Source organism: Raphanus sativus, chromosome 5 (genome assembly GCF_000801105.2).
Source record: "Raphanus sativus cultivar WK10039 chromosome 5, ASM80110v3, whole genome shotgun sequence".
Classification (NCBI taxonomy): Eukaryota; Viridiplantae; Streptophyta; class Magnoliopsida; order Brassicales; family Brassicaceae; genus Raphanus; species Raphanus sativus.
Genome location: NC_079515.1, coordinates 932,901 through 956,248, shown reverse-complemented (window position 1 = coordinate 956,248; position 23,348 = coordinate 932,901). Strand labels below are relative to the sequence as shown.

The following is a 23,348-nucleotide window of genomic DNA, read 5'->3' as shown; positions in this document are numbered from 1 at the left end:
TATTTTACCAGTGAAAATAGATGCTGTAGCACCAACACATGTAACTCAAACTCTGGCTTGTGAAAGGTATCGGTCAACACGGCAATAATTTCTTGCTCAATTTGCATAAAGTATGTCCGGTAGAATTGGTTAGAGAAGTCAGATTTCTGTCACAACCAGAGAGAAAACATGTTATAAGATCATGCATATAATGCCAGAATAAATGAGGGATAAAATTGAAACAGTTAGGTTTCAAAACCTGAAACTTTTTCATTAACACCAGTAAGAGTTTAAGCCCGGTTCCAGCAATGTTTTTTTCTGTATGCCTAAACGCCCAGATAACTGAATCCATCAATAGCTTCAGTTCCTAAGAGAAGATACAAACACAAGAGAAGCTCAATAATCACTTATAAGTAATAACCAATTAGTATAGAGAGAGATGTCAAGTCAACTATATGCAAGACCAGAATCACCAACCTCACTTGACAACTGTAGCAAGGTATGGAAACAATATGCAGCAATGGCACGAAGTAACGAGAAAAACTTGAACCGGTGTTCTGGATAATCTTCAAAGTTCTTAGTGATCATCTGCATAAAAGATGAAAAAAAAATTGACACTCTTTATATATTCTACTCCATCTCTAGTTCCATAAATAGTAGAAAATAATATTCCCATGGACCATAGAATCTGTTACCTCCAAAGTGCAATGGAAAACAGATTCAAAAATGTGAGGGACATCATTTTGCATTGCAACCTTGTACCTACACAAACACATTTCCATGTTACATTTTGTCTTACAACTTCTCTTTTGATAATTACGCATCAGCAGAGACAAGAAAACATACTGCTTTATTATTGTCTCAAAGAGTGATAAAACTTCTGATTCCCTTGCATCAGGAACATTTCTTGCATAGCCACCAAGTACGACATCCATCATTAATGGAACAAACTTTTTGCCAATTTGTGACTCGGTTTCATCTTTGTCTATTAACGTTTTTATCAGCTTCAGGATTTCTCTCGTAACAGATCTGTCACAAGTAGCATAAAAATTAAGCATTATTCAAGTTTGTAATATAATATTAGGGCATCAAGACCTGTGATTTTTTTTTATTTGGTATAAAAAGCCGTCCTACCTTAGAAGCCTAACAACAGATATCTTGGAAGCATACATAACACTATCACCAATGTAGATTGATACGAGTTCACTGTACATTCTGGTGCAGAAGAGGAAGAGTAAAGTCAAATATCACTAAGTTATAAGAAGAATGTAACAGTTTGTATAAGTATTAAAAAAACTTACTTGTAAATATTCAGCATATCCAAGAAGATCAATGACATTTGAGAAAAAAGTGTGTTCCTAGTGAAGTTGCAACTCTCGTATTTGTCTCGAGGATAGTAAGCACATTCCGTATCACATCAGGGTCTTTGAGGAAATCTGCATTCCGACATGCTTCTCGTATAATCTCTACCCATCTCTACATTGTAAGGGAAACAATTAATGCTTTTAAAGAGCTATGGACAACAAAAGCTGAGCAGTGACTTAATTGCTTATTAACAAACCTGATTAGGGAGAGCCATCACCTCTGAATGTATTCACCCATCTTATGAGGATCTGATTCAGCCTGGATTATACAAGCAAGCTGAAGATAGACAGACAGAGAGTGAGATCACGGCAAGAAATAGATTCATATCACCATTGCCGAGAAAGGACTGAAAAATGCATACAGATTCATAAAAAGTGTGCATCTGATTTGGCTCAAGATCTCGAATAATTGTTTTAAGGCTTGCTAGAATATCAGATATAAATGGCTCCTCGTCATGATCTCGAACCTAAATGAACACACATGACCTCACTGTAGATGATAAAGTAAAGAGTTAAACATGTTGTATTAAACTAACTTGTGGGTACCTGAACAACAAGGAATATGTGTTTGCATTTCCGAACAATCTTTAAGAGTGTATCACAAGCCATGTCCTGAAAGGAATATGTAGTATCTTAATAACATGTAAAATTTCAGTAAAAAAACATGTAATCATTTTTGGTACATGGAAGGTAATTAAATCAAAGTTCCAAATCAGTCCTATTTCATAATGAAAGATTCATCCAAGAAACTGTATTTCCCACATGAATTCTAGATGATCCAACTTGAAAAAGGGAAGAATTACCTTAACACCTGGATGAGTCGAATGCATGAAGTCAAACAACTTATTAACAACCACTACCAAATACTCCCAATTTCCCTTTAAGAATCTTGAATACTGTCCAAAAACATACCTGAAAAGAATGTAGAAGAAGACAAACATCAAAATACTCAAAACGAATCATGCAAGAAACAAGTTCAAGTTTATCATGGTACGTATCAGGGAACAAGTTATCCATTTATAGTAAGAAAATCTCATACTAAGTTATTGCCAGTAGTCATCTGATAGGTTTCAGTATTAGCATTTATAGTTTAGACTGTAGAGACAAACTCACATGACGTTGCTCGCGATAACAGCTTTATTGTCATTTCCCGTCATGATTTCACAGAAACTTAATAAAGCACGAATAACCCTCATTACAAACTCTTCTTCCTGTAATAAAGGCACAGAGTTCAAATGATTCAATAATTTTGATAGAATGAACAAAACTTTTGTGGAAACATAATAACAAGACCATAAGTAAAAATGAACGGAAAAAAGAAAAAAAAAATGAATGGAAGGCTAATAAAGAAGACTAGGGATGTTAGAAAGATGCTACCAAATAACTAGAGCGAAATAAGGTATTTGCTATTGGATTACAAACAAAATCCTCAGCTGTTGTTCATTGAAGATGCAAGTAGATACTAAGAGAGAAGATCTTACATGTTTTACATCCATGGAACCGGAAATAGACCCAATAGCCCAGCACAAAGTGTTCAGATTATTCCATGTCCACTCTTCTCTGTTTATCTGTTGGCTTAGCTTACGAAACATCTTTGCAAGGACAACAAAAAGTTGGCATCAATACAACAAGTCCAGCTAAGCCTTCAAATCAATCTAAAGAATAAGGACAATCTTAGACCATCAATATTGGGAGGGCCTTAGGCCAGCCCTTAAGGGAAAAGGGGAGAGGATCAAGAAGAAAATGGAAGAAAAGCCCTATATAAGGGCTGCCCTTATGCATTTCATGACACACAAAAAAAAAAAAAAAAAGAAGAAGCTAAGGGCTTTTTTTTCTGCCCACTAATAATGATGCTCTTACACCCCTCATATGTAGTAAGTACCTGTCTTTCGGTATCATCACGATCAAAGCGAGTGAGGCAGATCAATGTCTCCCGCATTATCTGACAACAATGTAAAAATGAAACAAGTCCACTGTTAAATCGAGTTTATTTAGTATAAATTTGATATATACTTAATATATTATATAACAGAAGATAGTAGCTATATAAAGTTGGTACCCTATACTGGAAAAGAACATCGCTATCCTTCATAGTTTCACGGACAATGTTCCCATTTTCATCTTCAACAATTAGCACTTCTTCAGGCTTAGCCATGCGAGCAATCATGAGCCCCCTCAATTTTGATATTTGATCAGAGTAAAGTATTTTTGTTGTTGTGACTTCAGGTTCGATGCGATCAACCGTAGGAGGAAAATAAACCATCTGACAATAAACAAAATCAAGACAAAACTTATAAACAGCACAATATACAACCCTTAGAGAATATAAAGAAGACATATTTGCAATATTCCAAAGAGGCTTTGAGTTAGTGCAGGGGTGACCTACTCGTTGACCTGACGTAAACAACTCCGAAACTAGTGAATGCCAGCAGTCCAAACAAACCTGTTCACTCATAAGCAAACAAAAGCTGAGACCTAAAAATGCATCAACGGCAAGAAGTATTAACAAGGGGAAGTCCCACATACCTTGAACACTTCAGTGTCATCAACATATGATATGCTAATGAGATATTCAAGACCAGAAAGTAGGAAGGGAATACTTTCGGGTGTAGATTCGAGGATTTTTATATGTAACTGCAACACCAAGAAATTTTTTATATGAAAGCAAGCAGACTAAAAAATCAAATGCAAACCCCTCCTCTGGTTTCAAAAAAAATAAAAATTACCTTAAAAAACGAAGTGAAAAACAGTGCCAAGTTCTGGATAAAAGCCTAGAGGTAAAGAAGATATACAGTCATGCACTACCGTAAAAATATAATAATATAATATATTTGCACGTAAAAAAACTTGCCTGTTCTTCGTCACTTCCAGATGAATATGCTCCTGGGATAGTAACATTAAAAGGAAGCATTCCCTGCAGACATGAAAACAAGTAAGGATATCATTACAAGAAGCAAAGGTAAAATGAAAGTCAATCTGATGAACACATAAACGACCAGAGACTACAATTATCAGCTAAAATTGAAACTATATAGTTGAACCATCAATGATTAAAACTAACAAAACACAAACTTAACACTACCTGCAAGTGTTCCATGAAAATCATGTACATTTGGACATATTGGTTTCTGTAGAACCTATCATAATTAAGAGCTGCAATCTGCCACAAGAACATAACTCATTAGATATGACAGCAAAGTAAAGACACCAACAAAACCTGGACCAGCCTATAAACCGGCATACCTTTGCCAGGCATTGAAGAGTGAGATTCCTATACTCCGGGACAGGGAAGAACTTAAGGAGGGTTTCCAGCTGCGAGTAATGAGTTCAGTAACAATTATCAAAGTCTGTGAGACTTTTTAAACCTTTCTTATTCCACTTATATTCCAAATACATTACCAAAGGTGACTCAAAAATATATTTGATCGGCATCCACGAAAGATAGGCATGCAATGCAGATAACGTTGCACGTATAAGTTCTGGTCTTAGGGAAGCTGAGAGAGCATATAGGCATAACTCGTGAATGAGTTGAAACTCGCTGCACATAAGAAAGTAGAATTACTCAGTAAAGTATGGCCAATATCACCATTTTGCAAATTATGGCAAAATATTTGAACATGGTTCAAATAAACTTGCCTGTTTAGAGACAATTTCAGATCGTTTATCTTGCTCTGAATCATTTCTCCTCTGGAGAAATTAAAGATCTCTTCACTTAAGAGCTAAAGAAAAAAAAGGAATGTTATTAAGTACACAACAAACGTAACTAATGCAAAATGCACTAATGCAAAATGCACTAACTAGACAATATATACTTACTTTCAAAATAGCCATGCAATTCTCACAGACAGTTTCGCTGGTTTTAGCAGCACTAACTAGGTCAGGGATAAAGTTTCTCCAGTTCGCCGGCCATTCATGTTTCAAGATCTGTATATAGGCATCAGAAATAAACATAGTAAGGCAAATAACCAAGTAACACAACTATATATATATATGTGTTTCCAAAAAAAAAAAAAAAAAAACACAACTATATGTTAGCAAGAAACCCTGAAGATACCTGAACCAAGATGAGATTTAACTTGTTGACATAAAGCCTTTCCGATCTGAAAGATGCTTCATTACTTGAAAGCTACATGGTAAAACAACTCAGTTACTTAGTCTATAGCATATTATATTATAACAGAAGAAAAAAACTAATGCAATTTTACATATATATGTACCTGCACAATGACTTCAGAGATGAAATTTTTCATTCCATCATGTTGTTCAACTGGTAATGCATTCCACCTATATTTGATAACACCTTCTAGAACCTGAAAGTGGAATCTATAAGAACTTTTCCTTCCTTGTAGCAACTAGCAAGCAAGCCCCTCAAAAAAGAAAACAACAATTATTCGAAAGTTGGATAATATATAAGCAAACTAACTTACCTGAAGAGCAAAATACTTGGTATGCATACTCCTAGTGTTCTGCAGAATGTGAGACACTTGAAGCCAAGTATCAGGGTTGTCTTTCAAATCCCGTAAGATATTATCCGCAGCAGCTCTCTGAAATATGTTTGATCATTAATTTTTTTTAATGGAAAACTAACACACTGATGCAACCACTTGGATTTTAGACCAAAGTAAAGGAAAGACAAGTACACTACACAAAAGCATCAAATGATTGTCAGAAACATTGTTGTTTTATCTAACACAAGTTACAAGCAGTTGCAACAAAACAAGAAAGCAACGAGAAGACAAGACGCATAACAGTTTCGATGGAGAGTCATAGACATTCGACTTACTTCTTCCTTAGATCCTGTAGCGTAAAAGGCCTTAACTGTGGCATCGAGTAAAGCAACGTCCATAGGGTTACTCAAGTCCCTTAACTTCTCAGCAGCCATGGTTGGGAAGATGCGGCAAACAAAACAAAACAAAAGAGAGACTCCACACGAAACTGAATATGGAGACCGAGAGACGTGCAGAAAATGCTTATAAGCGAGGGGAGGGAGAATGTGAAAGAAAACAGATTTTATAGATTATTTTTTGTCTTCCTATTATTTTTGTTATATTTTCATATATATATGGCATTCAAAAGATTTACGTGGAATTATAAGGATTCTTTATGATAAAATAAAATGCATTCATGTAAAATAACTAAATAGGTCAATAAATGGTATCCTACGGATAATTATTTCTAGATTATTTTTTGTTTTCTATTATTTTATACTATTTGTTTTAAAAAATATATATGTTAAGAAATTTATAATAAAATACAATGCATTCATGTAAAACAACTAAATAAGTCAATAAATATTACCCTATATACTTACATTATTTCTACATCTTAGCTGGCAAAATAGCAAAAATATATTTCTTTATATTCTTTAATTGATAAAAGGTTATATTAAATGATTTAGACTATTTAAACATTATATGGTATTCATTCATAGTTTTTTGTATATAATAAACAATGTTATTAGTTATAGTATTTTTTCTTCATATTAAACTAGTATTTTTCAAATATGTATACTATGATATTTGTTGTCACGTTGTGAGTTTTCAGTGAAAAACCATAACATAAAGTAAATTTTAACTTTGATTGTTTTAATTTTTTTGTTATATTAATTTTTTCATTTACACGTTTTGTTTATCTATTTTTAATTAATTGATTGAATCACCTAAAATATTGAGGGGCACAACCTCAAAATATAATGGATGCATAAATATGATTAGTGCTTAAAATTAACAAAAATTGTCAATAATTGGTTTGAAAAGTAGGTGCATATACATCTTCTCACCCTTGGATAAATACATCCCTCTTTGGTATGATTTTATTTTCTTGACATCCCTCTTTGGTATGATTTGATTTTTTTTGACATCCCTCTTTGGTATGATTTAAAAACATTGTAGTGGTCTAACTATATGTTTCTCAGAATATAATTTCCATAGATGTGGATTCCAATACCATTTATATTAGATTTGAATACTTTGATATGATTCAAAAACATTGTATTAGTCAAATTATATGTTTCTCAGAATATAATTTCCATAAATTTTGGATTCCAATACCATTTATATTAGATTTGAATATTGTATTATTGACCAACAAAATGATTGGTACAAAATGCTTCAGATATTTTATTTAGTTTGGGCCCAACAATAAAATGTTTCAGTTTAATATTTACTATCACCAGATCATGATGATTCAGGGAAACAGCGAGCAAGTATAGCCTAGCCCATGAAACATGGATCCATACGAATAATGGGCCCATGAAACACAGAGAACAAAACAGTGCGTTTCGAAAGAAAAAAAAATGTCGATCGTATCTGTTCCTTGTTGTTGTTCGAGTTTCCGACATCGATCGAGAGAGACAAAGAGGACAGCGATGGCATTGACGGTGGCGAAGAGTGCGTTGGAGGCGATTAGAGAGAAAGGTCTCGGAGGTTTCCTCAGGATGATCCGAGAAGAAGGCTTCCTGTTAGTATTTCTTCCTCTCGTCCTCTTCGTTTCGTAGCTTTAGCTTAACTCTTGGGATCTCCTTCGATTCGATTCGTTAGATCCCCTTATAACCTAGCAATTCGAAATGCATTGCCATTCTCTCTAATTTGGTTTAAATTCCCCGTGATTACAGGAGATGCCTGCCAGATGGAAACCTCTTGTAAGTATACATAACATTTCAATTTTGTTTGTTGAAAGCATCTGTGACTGTAGGCCAAAGCTCGTTGTAGTTTTTATTATATGTGTGTCCTTTGGTCTGTGAACAAACATTCTTATGTCTCTATTTGATCAATTGAAAAGGCAAACCAAAATACACAACATAGGAGCAACGCTTATCGGTGTCGACAAGTTCGGTAACAAATACTACCAGAAGCTGGGCGATACTCAGTGCGGTACGCTCTTCTCTGATGTGTTGATTATTGGAAGATCACTGTAGGAATTATATAATAACATTTACTATCTATTTTATCTCTTCTCGTCCAATAAACTGTATATAATATACTTCAAATGTCTCTTGTCTACTCTGAAATGTAGCATTTGGTTTAACCCTGGAACTGTTTATCGAACCAACATCTTTTATCTGCTAGATTGCATAATTTTATTTGGTAAAAAAATAATGATAGTGGAGTGTGTATCTCTCTATAGAATATTTAGCCAATTCGCTTTCTTTGCACTGAAACATTGAGTCGCTTGCTAACAGGTAGACACAGGTGGGTAGAGTACGCATCGAAGGATCGTTACAACGCATCTCAAGTACCAGCCGAATGGCACGGATGGCTTCATTTCATCACTGATCACACCGGAGACGACGTAATTAATAAAACCGATTTTAAGTATGCTATGGTTTAATAATAAGTTGCAGATAATCCATTGTCTCACTCTCTCTCTCTTTCTGTTTGAAGCTGTTGAGTCAGAAACCAAAAAGGTATGGGATTGAGCATAAGGAGAATTTCTCTGGAGAAGGTGATGCATACATTTACCATTCTAAAGGGCATACCTTGAACCCGGGGCAAAAGAACTGGACTCGGTACCAACCATGGGTACCCACCAAGACCAAGTAAGAATGTGAGAGCTTTTTGGTTAATGCTCTCTGAGTGAGTGATTTATTGTTTTGTTTCAGTCTCTTTTGAATAAAAGCAAAGCTGTTTTGGATCTCTAAAGCTGAACAATTGGGTTTATTGAATTGTGTAATTGATGCTGTTTAATCATATTGCTTCTTTCTCCTCTGGAGAGGAGATTATTACACATTTACACTACAGGATTATAAATATTAGTTTGAAAAGCAGTTCCATCAAATTTAATTATAATAGATGGCCATGAAGATTTTGACCCAAAAGAAAAAAAAGATGGCCATGAAGATCTAGTGAATTTTTTTTATAGTCTAAATTGCTGTAAATTATAGAAATAAATAATGGTAGAATGAAAACAACAACATGAGTAAATTGCAATTAATCCCTAGCACTAGGAGAATGAAGAGTTCTCTTATAAAATTGGATGAAAATAACAAACAATAATAGCACATAAAACATGTTTTATAGGAAATCTAATGAGATTAGTTGAGAAAAAAAAGAAAATTAATGGAAGTTGAAAAAAACAACAGTAGTTAATGTTTGACCAGCTAAAAAACAGTAATTTGAAAAGTCCGTTGGCCGTTTATGTCAGCCTGTCATAAATAGTCCGTCTCTCTTCCTCTCATTTCTCTCCTCTGCGAATTCAAAAACTCGTTGAGCTCAGAAAAATTCAGACAAGTCAAATCGTAAAAGCCACAAGAGAAAGAGAGAGAGAGAGAGAGAGAGAGAGAGAGAGCTCTTCCATCTCCTTCTCCCTGAACAAGCCTCGCTCACAAAATCTCGGAATCCCCTTGAACAAGCTTCCGTAGCCATGGGGTTTGATCCCGAGAAGCCATCGTCTGTTTCTCTTGGACAGGTTTCGCGCTTCTCTTTTGCACATCGTCTTTCGATATTTTCTCCCTTCTTTTTCTTTGGGTCGCCGACAAAAAAAAGTACTTTGTTTGTTTGGTTCTTGACTTCTTGTCCGGTCAAATTAAAGGGGCTTGAGAGAGTTATTATATTAGCTTAGGGTTTTGCCTGATTTTGGAAATTATCTTATTATTATTTTGGATGTGAAATTATGTTCCTGTGCAGGTTGGTGATTCATCTTCAGGTGGGATAAGCTCAGTGAAAGAACCTCTGATCAAGGAGGAGAACCACCACAGCCCAGAAAACTACTCTGTTCTTGCAGCCATCCCCCCGTGAGTTGTTTTTCTATTTGTCATTTTTCTTTTATTGTTTGGTTGTCATTAATACAAACTGTGGTCCCAAAAAGATTTTGGTTGCTACTCGCAGTTTGGTTTTGCACATGATAGAGACTTGTCTTAAAAGCAATACTAAAGAAGTCACTCATTTATTTGCAGGTTTCTATTTCCAGCTCTTGGAGCTTTGCTTTTTGGTTACGAGATTGGTGCCACATCTTGTGCAACCATTTCTATTAAGGTAAATTGCCTTAAAACTGTGCTTAGATTAGTTAGGTAGGTAACTCAAGTTCTAAGCTGTTTTTTGTCTTCCTGTATGTACAGTCGCCTACGCTTAGTGGAATTTCATGGTACAACTTGTCTTCAGTGGATGTTGGTATAATTGTGAGTCTATCTTTCACCTTTCTTGGTTCTTCTACATGTTGTTTATTTGCATAGTTTATTTGTCATTGTGTTTTCTCCCTATAGGACCTCTTGTGAAAAGAAAATTATTTTGCTTAAATATTTTTAAATTTTGGTGCAGACTAGTGGCTCACTATACGGTGCCTTAATTGGATCCATTGTGGCATTTAGTGTTGCAGACATTATAGGTTGGTTTCTTTATCTTGTTTTACATAGCAGCTTCTCCATCTGAAAGAAACTGAATTGCTTTTGGATTTGATTTTTCTTCAAGGAAGAAGAAAGGAGCTGATTTTGGCTGCCTTCTTATATCTTGTTGGAGCCATTGTGACTGCAGCAGCACCTGTCTTTTCTGTCCTGATTACTGGACGGCTTATGTATGGCATCGGTGTTGGACTGGTAAAGATCGATCTTGCAGCTTTTGGATTACACTTTTTAGCATTCAAAGCTGATATGTTCCCATATATTGTAGACAATGCACGCAGCTCCAATGTACATTGCAGAGACTGCTCCTAGTCAGATACGTGGACGGATGATCTCACTAAAGGAGTTCTTTACCGTTCTTGGGATGGTTGTAAGTGGATTTCAGAATTTTTATTGCTCAGTTTGGAAGTTACATAATCCCTTAAAACTGACACATATAATTTTGTTTTTGTGAAGGGAGGTTATGGAATAGGTAGCCTTTGGGTTACGGTTACTTCTGGTTGGCGTTACATGTACGCAACAATCATCCCTCTGCCGGTTATCATGGGAATTGGAATGTGCTGGCTACCAGCATCCCCTAGGTGGCTTTTACTGCGCTCTCTCCAGGGAAAAGGGAACGTGGAGAGCCTACAACAGGCCGCAATCAAGTCTCTTCGCCGCCTTAGAGGGTCTGTGGTAGTTGACTCGTCCGTTGAACAAGTAAACGAGATCTTGGCTGAGCTTTCCTCTGTGGGTGAGGACAAGGAAGCTACACTTGGTGAAATATTTCAAGGCAAGTGCTTGAAAGCTCTCACTATAGCAGGAGGTTTAGTTTTGTTGCAACAGGTTGGTGCATTCAATTTCATCAAATGTCCTTTAGGAGAAAGAAAAAATAGCTAAATATATTTTTTCAAATGGTTACAGATAACAGGGCAACCACGTGTGCTTTATTATGCACCATCAATATTACAGGTTTTTCTTCTCATCTCTTATTAAGTTGGCTTGTTTTTTCACTATGACAAAGCTCTTGAGAGAATCTCAACTTCTTTCTTTGGACCGCTAACAATGCCCTATTAGACTGCCGGTTTCTCTGCTGCAACTGATGCAACTCGGATCTCAATTCTGCTCGGTCTATTGAAGGTATTCATTTTCTTCCATCTTGTTAGGCATATCAGATCCTGTTAGCTATGAAATATTACAGGAGTAATATGCTTTGTAGTAAAGTCTCTGGTACCAGTATTAAAATTAATATGAATGTGTAGCACATTTTAAACCGTCTTATCCTTGTGAACTAATTTTTCTTTTTTGCAGCAAAGATATTTTGTATGTTTCCTTTGAAGACTTTTAACATGGTATTTTACTGTTGCAGTTGGTTATGACTGGAGTTGCTGTTATAGTGATTGACAGACTTGGAAGGAGGCCTTTACTTGTTTGTGGTGTTAGTGGCATGGTCTGTCCTCATTACTTCTTTAGTCTTTTCTCTTTCTTTGTTTTTTGCTTCACGAGACAGAAAAAATAAATGATTTAAGAATTGTTTTGCCTCTTGTGTAACAGATGATCTCACTGTTCCTCATGGGGTCCTACTACATCTTTTATAACACTGTACCAGCTGTTGCTGTAGTTGCATTGCTACTGTATGTGGGCTGCTATCAGGTTAACCTTTCTTACAGATTTTTCTAATTAAGGTTCCACTCTTGGCAATAATATCTTATAATTTTCTTGATACGATCTCAAAAAAAGGTTTGCCATGAATCTTGCACAGTTATCCTTTGGACCTATTGGTTGGCTGATGATTTCAGAGATATTCCCCTTGAAGTTAAGAGGAAGAGGAATCAGCATAGCAGTGCTTGTGAATTTCGGCACAAACGCGCTTGTGACATTCGCTTTCTCACCTCTAAAGGTAAAAGATTCCAGAACCAAGAGAATGTAGCTATAACTTTGGAAGAACACGATTAACTAGAGGTTCCCTATTTAGCTCTCACCTCTAAGTTAGAGGCTCTAACCAACTTAAAGACTGTTTCTGACTGAGCTACAGTCATCCATATATCTTGTTGGTTGCATATCTTAATCTGTTTATTTTTCTCTAGATTATCGTCTGAGTTTTGGAGGTTTTAGCTCACCTGGTATCTTTTTTTCTGAAGGAGCTCTTAGGAGCTGGAGTACTGTTCTGTGGATTTGGAGTGATATGTGTAGTGTCTATCTTCTTCATATACTTCATTGTGCCTGAGACAAAGGGTCTTACTCTTGAAGAAATTGAAGCCAAATGTCTCTAGAAAGGTGGGAACTCATCTTCTTAGCTTCCATCTTCACTGCTGCTTCATTGCTTGAGGCTATGGATGGGAAAGGCAGTAACCAGAGGTGGTGTCGCCGCCATTTACCGCGGAATTTCATTGGTCGGTAACAAAAGAAGCTCGCGGCAAAAACTTGGTTCAACTTTTAAATTTCGAAAGTTTACTTGTATGTTTTCTCAAATGTAAGAAAAATCACTATTTTGAGAAAAAAAATATTTCTATATCATTTTCGAGCTTTTATATATTATTTCAGTAAATATTATTTGCAATATAAGTATATTTTGTTATGTAATATTGATTTTCAAAAGAATACTTGCCGACAAAAAACTATGAAATGTGAAATGAAACTTAATTATTGCAAACAAACAAAAAAAAGTAGCTCAAAACAATGTGAAAGTAATGTGAAAATAAATTGTACTTTTTCCATTTCACAAAAGGTATTTTTCTTTGTCAACTGTGTTCATTTCACTGAACTAAAATCCCAAGGTCAACATTACAAGTTAAAGGATTTTTTTTTTCCATCTAAAGGCTTATATTAATATTATAAGACATGCCCAAAAAAGGACAAGTCCAAAGAACTTTACAAACGAATCCACAACTCAACCCCAAAATCCAGAACCTACACGGACCAACTAAACACATGGGCTCAAAGCCCAAACCATAACAAGAAGGCGATCTCCACAGCCACGCGTCAGAGATTGATGGAAGTACATCCACGTGTCCACCTCACCCAACGCGTGGAACACGCGCCCCTTCGTCTTCACGGCGAGACCTAAACGCCGTCGGAATCTTCCGGTCGCCGGTTCATCTCATTCCGCTTGATCCAAATTGGAGAAATCCATCTCCGTCTTCATTGCCGGCGAAAGTCCACCTCCAACAACTGTATTGACGGTATAGGGTTTCCTCAGCTTCACATCTCCGGCCAAAGACCGCCGCCCTCGTGACGACGCTTCATCGGACCACTCCTTTGGCATGCATCGAAAGAACGCATCCAACTCCGACAAACCACCACTTCCATACTTCTCTTCTCAAAACGCAACCTCTAAATCAATCGATCATCTGAAAAGGAGTTCGATTTAAGATGGAGTAGGACAAAGATCGGCGGAGCTCATGAACCCGTGAGAAGACTCTCGGGAGAACACCATCGACGCCTCCAAACCAACGATACCTCTCAGCAAGCCGGATGGTTTCACCTCGGTAAGCGCGCGAACCACCAGAGTCAAAAAGCCAGCTACACGGCGTTGAGGAAACCACTGTTATACTGGAGTCGTTTTATACCATCGGAGAAAAAGCAGAATAGAAAACCACCACGATTTTCTCAATCTCTCAATAAACCTTAAGAGAGAGATAATCTACCATTCCCTCTCTAACTTCTCACCAACATTACAAGTTAAAGGATTATTAACAAGGCCTAACGTAACAGAGATAAAACAAAAGAAATTAAATACTGAAGCCTAATTTTGAGACGGTGGTTGATGTTTCACGCAGGATCAAGATGGTTTGCTTATGACACGTGTATTAACACGTGGTCTTCATGCGATCACCAACCCATTCGGTCGCCGAGAAAGTTTCACCGCCGTAGAATCTTCCGCCTCATGTCCCTGTCTTCTCCGTGCTAACAGCCAAACCCTAACTTTTTCTTACTTTTTCGTCTTTCGCCGCCGCAAGTGATTTAGTATCAGACATTTTTGCATGTCTAAAAAATCACTGAAATATAACTATTCTATTAATTACACTTATTTAATTAATAATATTTATGATAAATAAAATTATTTAAAAAATTATACATTTTATAGTTAATGTTAATCTTAAAATAAATATGAATTGTATTGAAATTCTAAAATAAAATAAAATTTGTCACAGAAATGAAACACTCTTTTATATAACAACACCAAAAAAAGTGTTAAATGTTTCCTATGAAACACCGTGACGTCATTGATTATCACACAACAAAAACATAATGTAACGTCATAAACAGATAAATAAATAATACGAGAACCTTCTCTCTTCTTTTTTATCTAGTTTACTGAAGTTGTGGCTAGTGGCTACGATCACACGTTACACAAATCCCCTATAAATGCAGACGCGCGTCCTCAACGTTCCTACATAACAACGAGAAAATCGTCGCATATACCATTAGAAGATAACAATGGCGACCACCAACAAGCAAGTCATATTGCGAGACTACGTCACCGGTTTCCCCAAGGAGTCAGACCTCATCTTCAACGATGCCACCGTCGATCTAAAGGTTGCTGCGGGATCTAACAAGGTCTTGGTGAAGAATCTCTTCCTGTCTTGCGATCCTTACATGCGCATTCGCATGAGCAAGCCTGATCCCTCCACTGCTGCTCTCGCTCTACCTTACAAGCCCGGCCAGGTACAGTTTATGAAGAATCTATGGTGGAATTTTAACACGATTAATCGTGATTAATTAGTGAATACGTGTAACCACCAGTCATGCATATAGCAGCGATAGATTTGAATAAAATATTTTTTAAATATTAGTGATGGTCTAACTCACATCCGAAAACTAGCTCAGGAGTGGAGGATTACCCACACACTTATATATTAAACCTATTTACTCGGATTTAATATTAAAAAAATATTGTTATTTTATTAACCCCTATATTAATTTTATTGTCTTACCAGTTTTGTGCCCCTATTGGTAAATGGTTCACCGTGTTGTTGTTTTGCAGCCAATCTATGGGTATGGAGTGTCAAAAGTGGTAGATTCAGGGCACCCTGATTACACAAAGGGAGACCTGCTTTGGGGTATTGTTGGATGGGAGGAGTACAGTGTTATTACTATAACTCCTTATTCACATTTTAAGATCCTACACACTGATGTTCCCTTGTCCTACTACACTGGTCTTCTCGGTATGTTTTTTGATCATGCATGCAGTTTTCACTTGGTAATTTCGTAGATAAATGTGAACTTGATAGTCAGTGCCGGCGTTGAACACATCCCAACGATACAATTGCATGGGGCCTCTGGTTTATTTAAACATTTGGGGTGTAGTTTTTGTCAATTGTTGTTATTTATCATAAAGTTTAATAAGGTGGTAGCACTTTGTAAAACATATTTCTACTGAATAACACGGTTTGTAACTTTATATATCATTTTAGATAAATTAATATGAGAATGAATAGAAAAAAATAATTAATTAAACATTAATTATTTTTTAGGTTAAATTATATTTTCTTTCCAATACTATTTTGACTATGAAAATATGATGGATGACTTTGTGAAAAAAATGCAAGAAATTTATTTTTTTAAGAATTTACAAAATTTTACTAGTTTTGAGGATATTTAAATTTTTGTTATAAACTTAAGGTTTTTATAGATTAAATTTCTGTATTGTTTAAAGGCTTCATTTTTTTAATTTCGTATTGGACCATAAAAATATCAGAACCGGCACTGTTGATAGTGAAAGCTGTGTGATATACAATGCCCCAAAGCTTGATGTGCTTCTCTCTCTCTATGATTATTAGCATGATACATTGGTTTATTGTGGTGTGGCCTTGGGTTATTGACATGTTGAATTGACATTGTTCAGTAGTTTACTATTGGTCATTGCTCTGTTTCTGACAGGTATGACCGGGATGACTGCCTATTCTGGGTTTTATGAAATCTGTTCTCCTAAGAAAGGAGAGACCGTCTTCGTCTCAGCTGCATCTGGTGCTGTTGGTCAGCTCGTCGGGCAACTCGCAAAGATTATGGGATGTTATGTCGTTGGAAGTGCCGGCAGTAATGAAAAGGTAATCACACTTTACTTGTACTACTGGCTATTGATCCATGCTAACACATAGAGTATCTTGTCTCCTTTTTGTTTCTTTTATTGTAGGTTGATCTTCTCAAGAATAAGTTTGGGTTTGATGAAGCATTCAATTACAAAGAAGAGAAAGACCTTGACGCTGCCCTGAAGAGGTCAGTATATAAAATACTTGTCTTCATATCTAATAAGCTTCATTGGACATCATCATAGATTTTGACTCAAACCTATGCTAACACATCCAGGTGTTTCCCGGAAGGCATAGACATATACTTTGAGAACGTAGGAGGCAAGATGCTAGACGCAGTGCTCCTAAACATGAAGCTAAACGGGCGTATCGCGGTATGTGGAATGATCTCACAGTACAACCTGGAGGAGCAGGAAGGCGTGCGCAACCTATCGAGTGTCATTTACAAGCGGATTCGGCTTCAAGGTTTCGTGGTCTTTGATTACTATCACAAGTACTCCAAGTTTTTGGAGTTTGTACTTCCCTATATTAGAGAAGGGAAGATCACTTACGTAGAGGATGTAGCCGAAGGACTGGAGAAGGGACCTTCTGCTTTGATTGGACTTTTCCATGGTAAGAACGTCGGCAAACAGCTCATTGTGGTGGCTCGTGAGTGATGATTGAGAGACGTTTTAGAGTTGGTTATCAGCTGGAGATGAGTTAATTACGCTTTGTTGTAGTTGTTTTGTAAGTTTAAGTTTCGCCTTAAAGACTGTACTTCACTTTCATTCCAATAATAAAACCCTTTTGTGTTGTAGTATTTTTACTGTATTAGTATAACTTGCATTTGAATTTTTGTTATTTTGATTTGACTAATAGTTAGCCAAATATCGGGAAAATGGCTTATTTTTGAAACCCAATTTTATGCACCATCAATACTACAGGTTTTTCTTCTCATCTCTAGTTAAGTTGGCTTATGTTTCACCATGAGGAAGCTCTTGAGAGAATCCGAACTTCTTTCTTTGGATCGCTATAACTACTAGACTGCTGGCTTCTCTGCTGCAACTGATGCAACTCGGATCTCAATTCTGCTCGGTCTATTGAAGGTATTCATTTTCTTCCATCTTGTTTGACGTATCAGATCCTTAGCTATGAAATATTGGGAGAGTAATATGCTTTGTAGTACAATCTCTGGCACCACTATCAAAAGTAATAAACTAATAAGTATATGATGTTTAGCACATTTTAAACCATTTTAAACGTGGCACTTTACTGTTGTTGCAGTTGGTAATGACCGGAGTTGCTGTTATAGTGATTGACAGACTTGAGAGGAGGCCTTTACTTCTTGGTGGTGTGAGTGGCATGGTCTGTCCTCAAAGTCTCTTCTCTTTCTTTGTTTTTTTGCTTCACGAGACGGAAAAAATAAGTGATTAAGAATTGTTTTGCCTCTTGTTTTTTTGCTTCACTACATCTTTTAATAATACTGTACCAGCTGTTGCTGTAGTTGCATTGCTACTTTATGTGGGCTGCTATCAAGTTAAACTTTTTTCACAGATTTTTTGAATTCCATTCTTGGCAACGCTAAGTTTATATTTTTTCTTATAACTTTGTGATCTCAAAAAGGTTTGCCATGAATCTTGCACAGTTATCCTTTGGACCTATTGGTTGGCTGATGATTTCAGAGATATTCCCTTTAAAACTAAGAGGTAGAGGAATCAGCATGTGCTTGTGAATTTCGGCACAAACGCGCTTGTGACATTCGCTTTCTCACCTCTAAAGGTAAAAGATTCACAATCAAGAAACTCAAGTAGAGGTTCCCCATTTAGCTTTCAGCTAACCAACTCTTAAGATTTTTTTCTCACTGAGCTACAATCCATTATGCTAACTACAGTGATCATATATCTGGTTGGTTCCAATTCTTGTGTTTTTTTTTTCACGAGGCTATCGAGTATTAGAGATTTTAGCTCACTTGGTATTTTTTTCTGCAGGAGTTTTTCGGAGCTGGAGTATTGTTCTGTGGATTTGGAGTGATATGTGTAGTGTCTCTCTTCTTCATATACTTCATTGTGCCTGAGACAAAGGGTCTTACCCTTGAAGAAATTGAAGCCAAATGTCTAGAAATATTTTTTTCCGAGCTTTTCTTATATTATTTCAGTAAATATAATTTGCAATAAGTATTTTGTTATGTTTTATTGATTTTCAAATAACTACCTGCCGACAAAAAATATATGAAATGTGAAAGGAAACTTAATTATTGCAAAAAAAAGTAGTTCAAAAAAATGTGAAAATAAAATTGTACTTCCTCTATTTTAAATGATGTATATTTTGAGTTGTTATTCACATATTAAAAATATATATTAATTTTTGAATATAAAACATTATTTTCTAATTAGCTATTATCAATAACTTTTAACTAATCAAAATTCAATAAATGTAATTATTTTTAAAAAATTACAGTGTGCATTATTAATTAATAAAAGTTATGAAATGTGAAAGGAAACTCTTTTTGTGTGTTCGTTCACTATGTGAAAGGAACACTTAATTATTGCAAAACACAACAAAAAAGGTAGCTCAAAACAATGTGAAAGTAGTGTGAAAATAAAATTGTATGAAACAACTATGACGTCACTGATTATCACACAAAAACATAATATAACGTCATAAACAAGAAAATGAATAATACGAGAACCTTCTCTTTTTATCTACTTACAAAAGTTGTGGCTACGATCACACGTTACGCAAATCCCCTATAAATGCAGACGCGCGTCCTCAACGTTACAACAAACAAAAAAAGAAGAAGAAGAAACGAGAAACCACATACATACATTTGTCATTTGTTACCAAAACCTAAAGCAGAAGATATAGAATGGCACCCACAGGCGAAGCGTCGACCGTGAACAACAAGCAAGTCATATTGAGAGACTACGTCACCGGCTTCCCCAAGGAATCAGACCTCGTCTTCAACGATGCCACCGTGGATCTAAGTGTTCCGGCTGGATCTAACAAGGTTCTGGTGAAGAATCTCTACTTGTCTTGTGATCCTTACATGCGCATTCGCATGGGCAAGCCTGATCCCTCCGCTGCAGCCCTCGCTCTACCCTACACCCCTGGCCAGGTACAAGTCTTTTGAGATTTTGGATTAATCACGATTAGTCGTGATTAGTGAATATGTTTAACTAGTGTCTCTTAGCAATTTCCCTGTTGAAGCATTGATAGATTTGAATAGTTACTTTGAAACTCAAAATAATATTATTTTATTCTGTGACTAGTAATGATGTATTCAAAATAATTCATGTTAATTTTAAGTTTTGCTAATATTCAGTAATGACCAGTTTTGTTTGTGCTCATTGTAATGGTTCACTGTGTTGTTTTGCAGCAAATCTATGGGTATGGAGTGTCAAAAGTGGTAGATTCAGGGCACCCTGATTACACAAAGGGAGACCTGCTTTGGGGTATTGTTGGATGGGAGGAGTACAGTGTTATTACTCCAACTATTTACTCACATTTTAAGATCCTACACACTGATGTTCCCTTGTCCTACTACACTGGACTTCTCGGTATGTTTTTCTGATCATACATGCAGTTTTCACTTGGTAATAATTTCATAGAGAAAGGTGAACTTGATAGTGAAAAATCCTATGCTAGACAATGCTAGTTTGATGTGCTTCTCTCTATGATACAATATCCCAGTCATGTTGAATAATATTGTTCAAAACTTAATTTACGAGTTTCAATAGTTTGCTAGTGGGCTTAGAAGCATTGCTCTGTTTCCGGCAGGTATGGCTGGGATGACTGCTTATTCAGGGTTTTATGAAATCTGTTCTCCTAAGAAAGGAGAGACTGTCTTCGTGTCAGCTGCATCTGGTGCTGTTGGTCAGCTCGTGGGACAGCTCGCAAAGATTATGGGATGTTATGTCGTTGGAAGTGCCGGCAGTAATGAAAAGGTAATCACACTTCACTTGTGTACTCTTGCTGTTGATCCAATGCTAACACATAGACTGACTTGTTATTGTCCCCTTCTTTATTTTTCTTCTGTTGTAGGTTGATCTTCTCAAGAATAAGTTTGGGTTTGATGAAGCTTTCAATTACAAAGAAGAGAAAGACCTTGACGCTGCCCTGAAGAGGTGTTTCCCGGAAGGCATCGACATATACTTTGAGAACGTAGGAGGCAAGATGCTAGACGCAGTGCTCCTAAACATGAACCTAAAAGGCCGTATCGCGGTATGCGGAATGATCTCACAGTACAACCTGGAGGAGCAGGAAGGTGTACGCAACCTAGCGACCGTCATTTACAAGCGGGTTAAGCTTCAAGGCTTTGTGGTCTCTGATTTCTATGACAAATACTCCAAGTTTTTGGAGTTTGTGCTTCCCTATATTAGAGAAGGGAAGATCACTTACGTTGAGGATGTAGCCGAAGGACTGGAGCAGGGACCTTCTGCTTTGATTGGACTCTTCCATGGTAAGAACGTCGGCAAACAGCTCATTGTGGTGTCTCGTGAGTGATGATTGAGAGACGTTTTGAGTTTGGTTATCAGCTGGAGATGAGTTAGTTAATTACGCTTTAGTTGTTTTGTAAGAAGTTTAAGTTTCGCCTTAAGTACTTCACTTTCGTTATGTAATAAATAAACCCTTTTGTTTGTTGTATTAATGTATTAGCCTATATTGAACTTGAAACTTTTGTTATATTGATTTGACTGGTAATCAGCCAAAATAACCAACCTGGTAACTGGTACTGAGCAAAAAACTAGAATTTGAAAAACCCAAGCGAATCCGAAAAATAGTACCGAATCCAAACTAAAACTTGTTGAAGATCCAAACATGTTCAAAATTTTGGTATAGAAAATCGAATTCAACTGCACCGAATCCAAACTAAAATTTATAAATATCTGAATGAACTTCGACAAACCGAAATCGCAAGAAGGCCCATTTGATCATATAATTTATTAAATTATACTAACTTATGGGCCTGGTGAAATAACAAACGGGCCATTGTAAACAATATGGGCCATCATTAAAAATTAAAACCCATGTTATAAGCTGTTTCCGCCATGCTCGCTATTTTTTTTCTCTTCAGGATATTTTTTGTTTGTTGGGTGGTGTTGAAGGAGCAAAAATGGCGTCGAATCTCGTGAAAGCTCTCATCCGATCGCAGATTCTTCCATCTTCGAGGAGGAACTTTAGTGTGGCGGCTGCGGCTACCACTCATATCGGCATTCCAACAGACGATTTAGTCGGAAACCACACGGCCAAATGGATGCAGGTAACAACTTTAGATCTTCTTACTCAACCGAACCCCGTCTAAATTTAATTGTCGATGATGATGATGATCTCCCTTATAGTTAGATCTCGATTTGACAATGTTTAGGATTTGCTCATCCGGTATGGTACTCGATTCACGGTTTTGATGAAATTTCTTCACTGTTTCGTGAAACTTAGTGTGCTGTTTAAATTAGAAGATGAATCTTTTCGTTGTTAATAGAATTCATTCACAGAGGCATGATGAATGTATGTGAGGTAGAAAACATGTTAGGTTTGCAGTTAGCTCTATGTTTATAAAACACAGTGTGAAGAAGCAGATCAACTTGCTCTCGTTATTTGAATGCTTACGTGTCATTGAGGCTTTCATGAGAAAGCTGATAAATTCACTATTTCTCAGCATCCTCTGCTTTCATGAGAAAGCTGATAAATTCTAGGGAGTTTTAGTTGTTTGGTGAGATTTCAAACATTTATATATATACATTACATTGTTTCGGCTCTATAGAGCATTGGTTATTTCTTGTAAGTTTTGAGGTTTGAGTTTCACGTTTTTTTTATTTCTCTTGTCCTTTTGTCACTTTTCCTGGTAATTTTGCATAACGTGGGTGTGGAACTTAAACTGTAACAACAGGATAGAAGCAAGAAGTCACCAATGGAACTGATCAATGAGGTTCCACCTATCAAGGTTGTTGGAAGGACTGCTGCTTGTGAAGGAGGTTTGTCTTCCTCTCCTCATCAATGTTTTTTTTCTTTTTTTTTTTGTCGCTGACCTCATCAGTGGTTTTAAGATACGCTTTTGACTTTGTGATTTTTTACCTAACTGGAGATTTATATATATATATAACGTGCAGACACCAATCCAGCACTCGGTCATCCAATTGAGTTCATTTGCCTCGACCTACACGAGCCTGCCATCTGCAAGTACTGTGGCCTTCGTTACGTTCAAGATCATCATCACTAAACGCGACGTTTCCGCAAGTGGAAAAAACATCTCTCGTCTCTCCCCACTTTTTTTTATTGAATTGTCAAGTTTGTGTATCGCTCTCTATGATGCTCCGACATCTTAAGATATCATTTCTTAATAAAGGATTCGATCACATTAGTGCAAGTGCGGCTTTTTGTCACACCTGTCAGGTTGTAAACATTCTATATTTAAAAACTCTTTCCATGCCAATGAGCTCAGCCAAGGCTTGGGGTTTTGCTATATAATCAGTGTCGAGTAATGGTCTTTTTGCCTTCAAGAATCTCGTTTTTATTCTGGCTTTGCTAAAAGCAAATAATTTAAAGTAGTAACACAAAAGTACAAAACCTCTCCTTGACCAAAAAAGGAGTGTAATAATAGGATTCAAAACTTTCCTCCAACCAACTCATAAACAATGTTGTGACGGGGAGACCACTTGATCAGCCTAATTATAAAATCTCACT

The 23,348-nt window shown here is 36.5% G+C and overlaps 5 protein-coding genes and 1 pseudogene across 6 annotated transcripts; 5 read left to right on the top strand and 1 right to left on the bottom strand.

Annotated features, from left to right (window-relative positions):
* Positions 1–6,225, bottom strand: part of LOC108857878 (protein EXPORTIN 1B-like) — a 6,619-nt pseudogene extending 394 nt beyond the window's left edge.
* A 1,418-nt stretch (positions 6,226–7,643) lies between these two features.
* LOC108859224 (probable NADH dehydrogenase [ubiquinone] 1 alpha subcomplex subunit 12) lies at positions 7,644–9,074 on the top strand. The gene is made up of 5 exons (XM_018633103.2): positions 7,644–7,802; positions 7,957–7,983; positions 8,124–8,215; positions 8,524–8,633; positions 8,726–9,074. The coding sequence occupies exons 1-5, from the start codon at positions 7,711–7,713 to the stop codon at positions 8,882–8,884; spliced, it is 480 nt and encodes a 159-aa protein (XP_018488605.1). The 5' UTR covers positions 7,644–7,710; the 3' UTR covers positions 8,885–9,074.
* A 124-nt stretch (positions 9,075–9,198) lies between these two features.
* Positions 9,199–13,239, top strand: LOC108863322 (D-xylose-proton symporter-like 1). Of its 2 annotated transcripts, none has more exons than XM_056985981.1 (14): positions 9,199–9,749; positions 9,968–10,074; positions 10,237–10,315; positions 10,399–10,458; positions 10,598–10,664; positions 10,748–10,872; positions 10,946–11,044; positions 11,134–11,502; positions 11,581–11,628; positions 11,734–11,796; positions 12,026–12,106; positions 12,211–12,309; positions 12,419–12,556; positions 12,798–13,239. In XM_056985981.1, the coding sequence occupies exons 1-14, from the start codon at positions 9,705–9,707 to the stop codon at positions 12,927–12,929; spliced, it is 1,512 nt and encodes a 503-aa protein (XP_056841961.1). In that variant the 5' UTR covers positions 9,199–9,704; the 3' UTR covers positions 12,930–13,239. The 2 variants fall into 2 exon arrangements, with proteins under 2 accessions (XP_056841961.1, XP_018493209.2); XM_018637707.2 differs by having other exon boundaries at positions 10,946–11,047.
* A 1,756-nt stretch (positions 13,240–14,995) lies between these two features.
* On the top strand, positions 14,996–17,528 carry LOC108863323 (NADPH-dependent oxidoreductase 2-alkenal reductase-like). The gene is made up of 5 exons (XM_018637709.2): positions 14,996–15,324; positions 15,644–15,824; positions 16,540–16,706; positions 16,793–16,875; positions 16,966–17,528. The coding sequence occupies exons 1-5, from the start codon at positions 15,097–15,099 to the stop codon at positions 17,342–17,344; spliced, it is 1,038 nt and encodes a 345-aa protein (XP_018493211.1). The 5' UTR covers positions 14,996–15,096; the 3' UTR covers positions 17,345–17,528.
* Positions 17,529–19,434: 1,906 nt separating this feature from the next.
* On the top strand, positions 19,435–21,356 carry LOC108863321 (NADPH-dependent oxidoreductase 2-alkenal reductase-like). Its single transcript, XM_018637706.2, has 4 exons — positions 19,435–19,782; positions 20,044–20,224; positions 20,445–20,611; positions 20,709–21,356. The coding sequence occupies exons 1-4, from the start codon at positions 19,534–19,536 to the stop codon at positions 21,168–21,170; spliced, it is 1,059 nt and encodes a 352-aa protein (XP_018493208.1). The 5' UTR covers positions 19,435–19,533; the 3' UTR covers positions 21,171–21,356.
* A 371-nt stretch (positions 21,357–21,727) lies between these two features.
* On the top strand, positions 21,728–23,132 carry LOC108856431 (NADH dehydrogenase [ubiquinone] iron-sulfur protein 6, mitochondrial-like). Its single transcript, XM_018630224.2, has 3 exons — positions 21,728–21,927; positions 22,555–22,639; positions 22,775–23,132. The coding sequence occupies exons 1-3, from the start codon at positions 21,781–21,783 to the stop codon at positions 22,882–22,884; spliced, it is 342 nt and encodes a 113-aa protein (XP_018485726.1). The 5' UTR covers positions 21,728–21,780; the 3' UTR covers positions 22,885–23,132.
* The last annotated feature ends 216 nt before the right edge of the window (positions 23,133–23,348 follow it).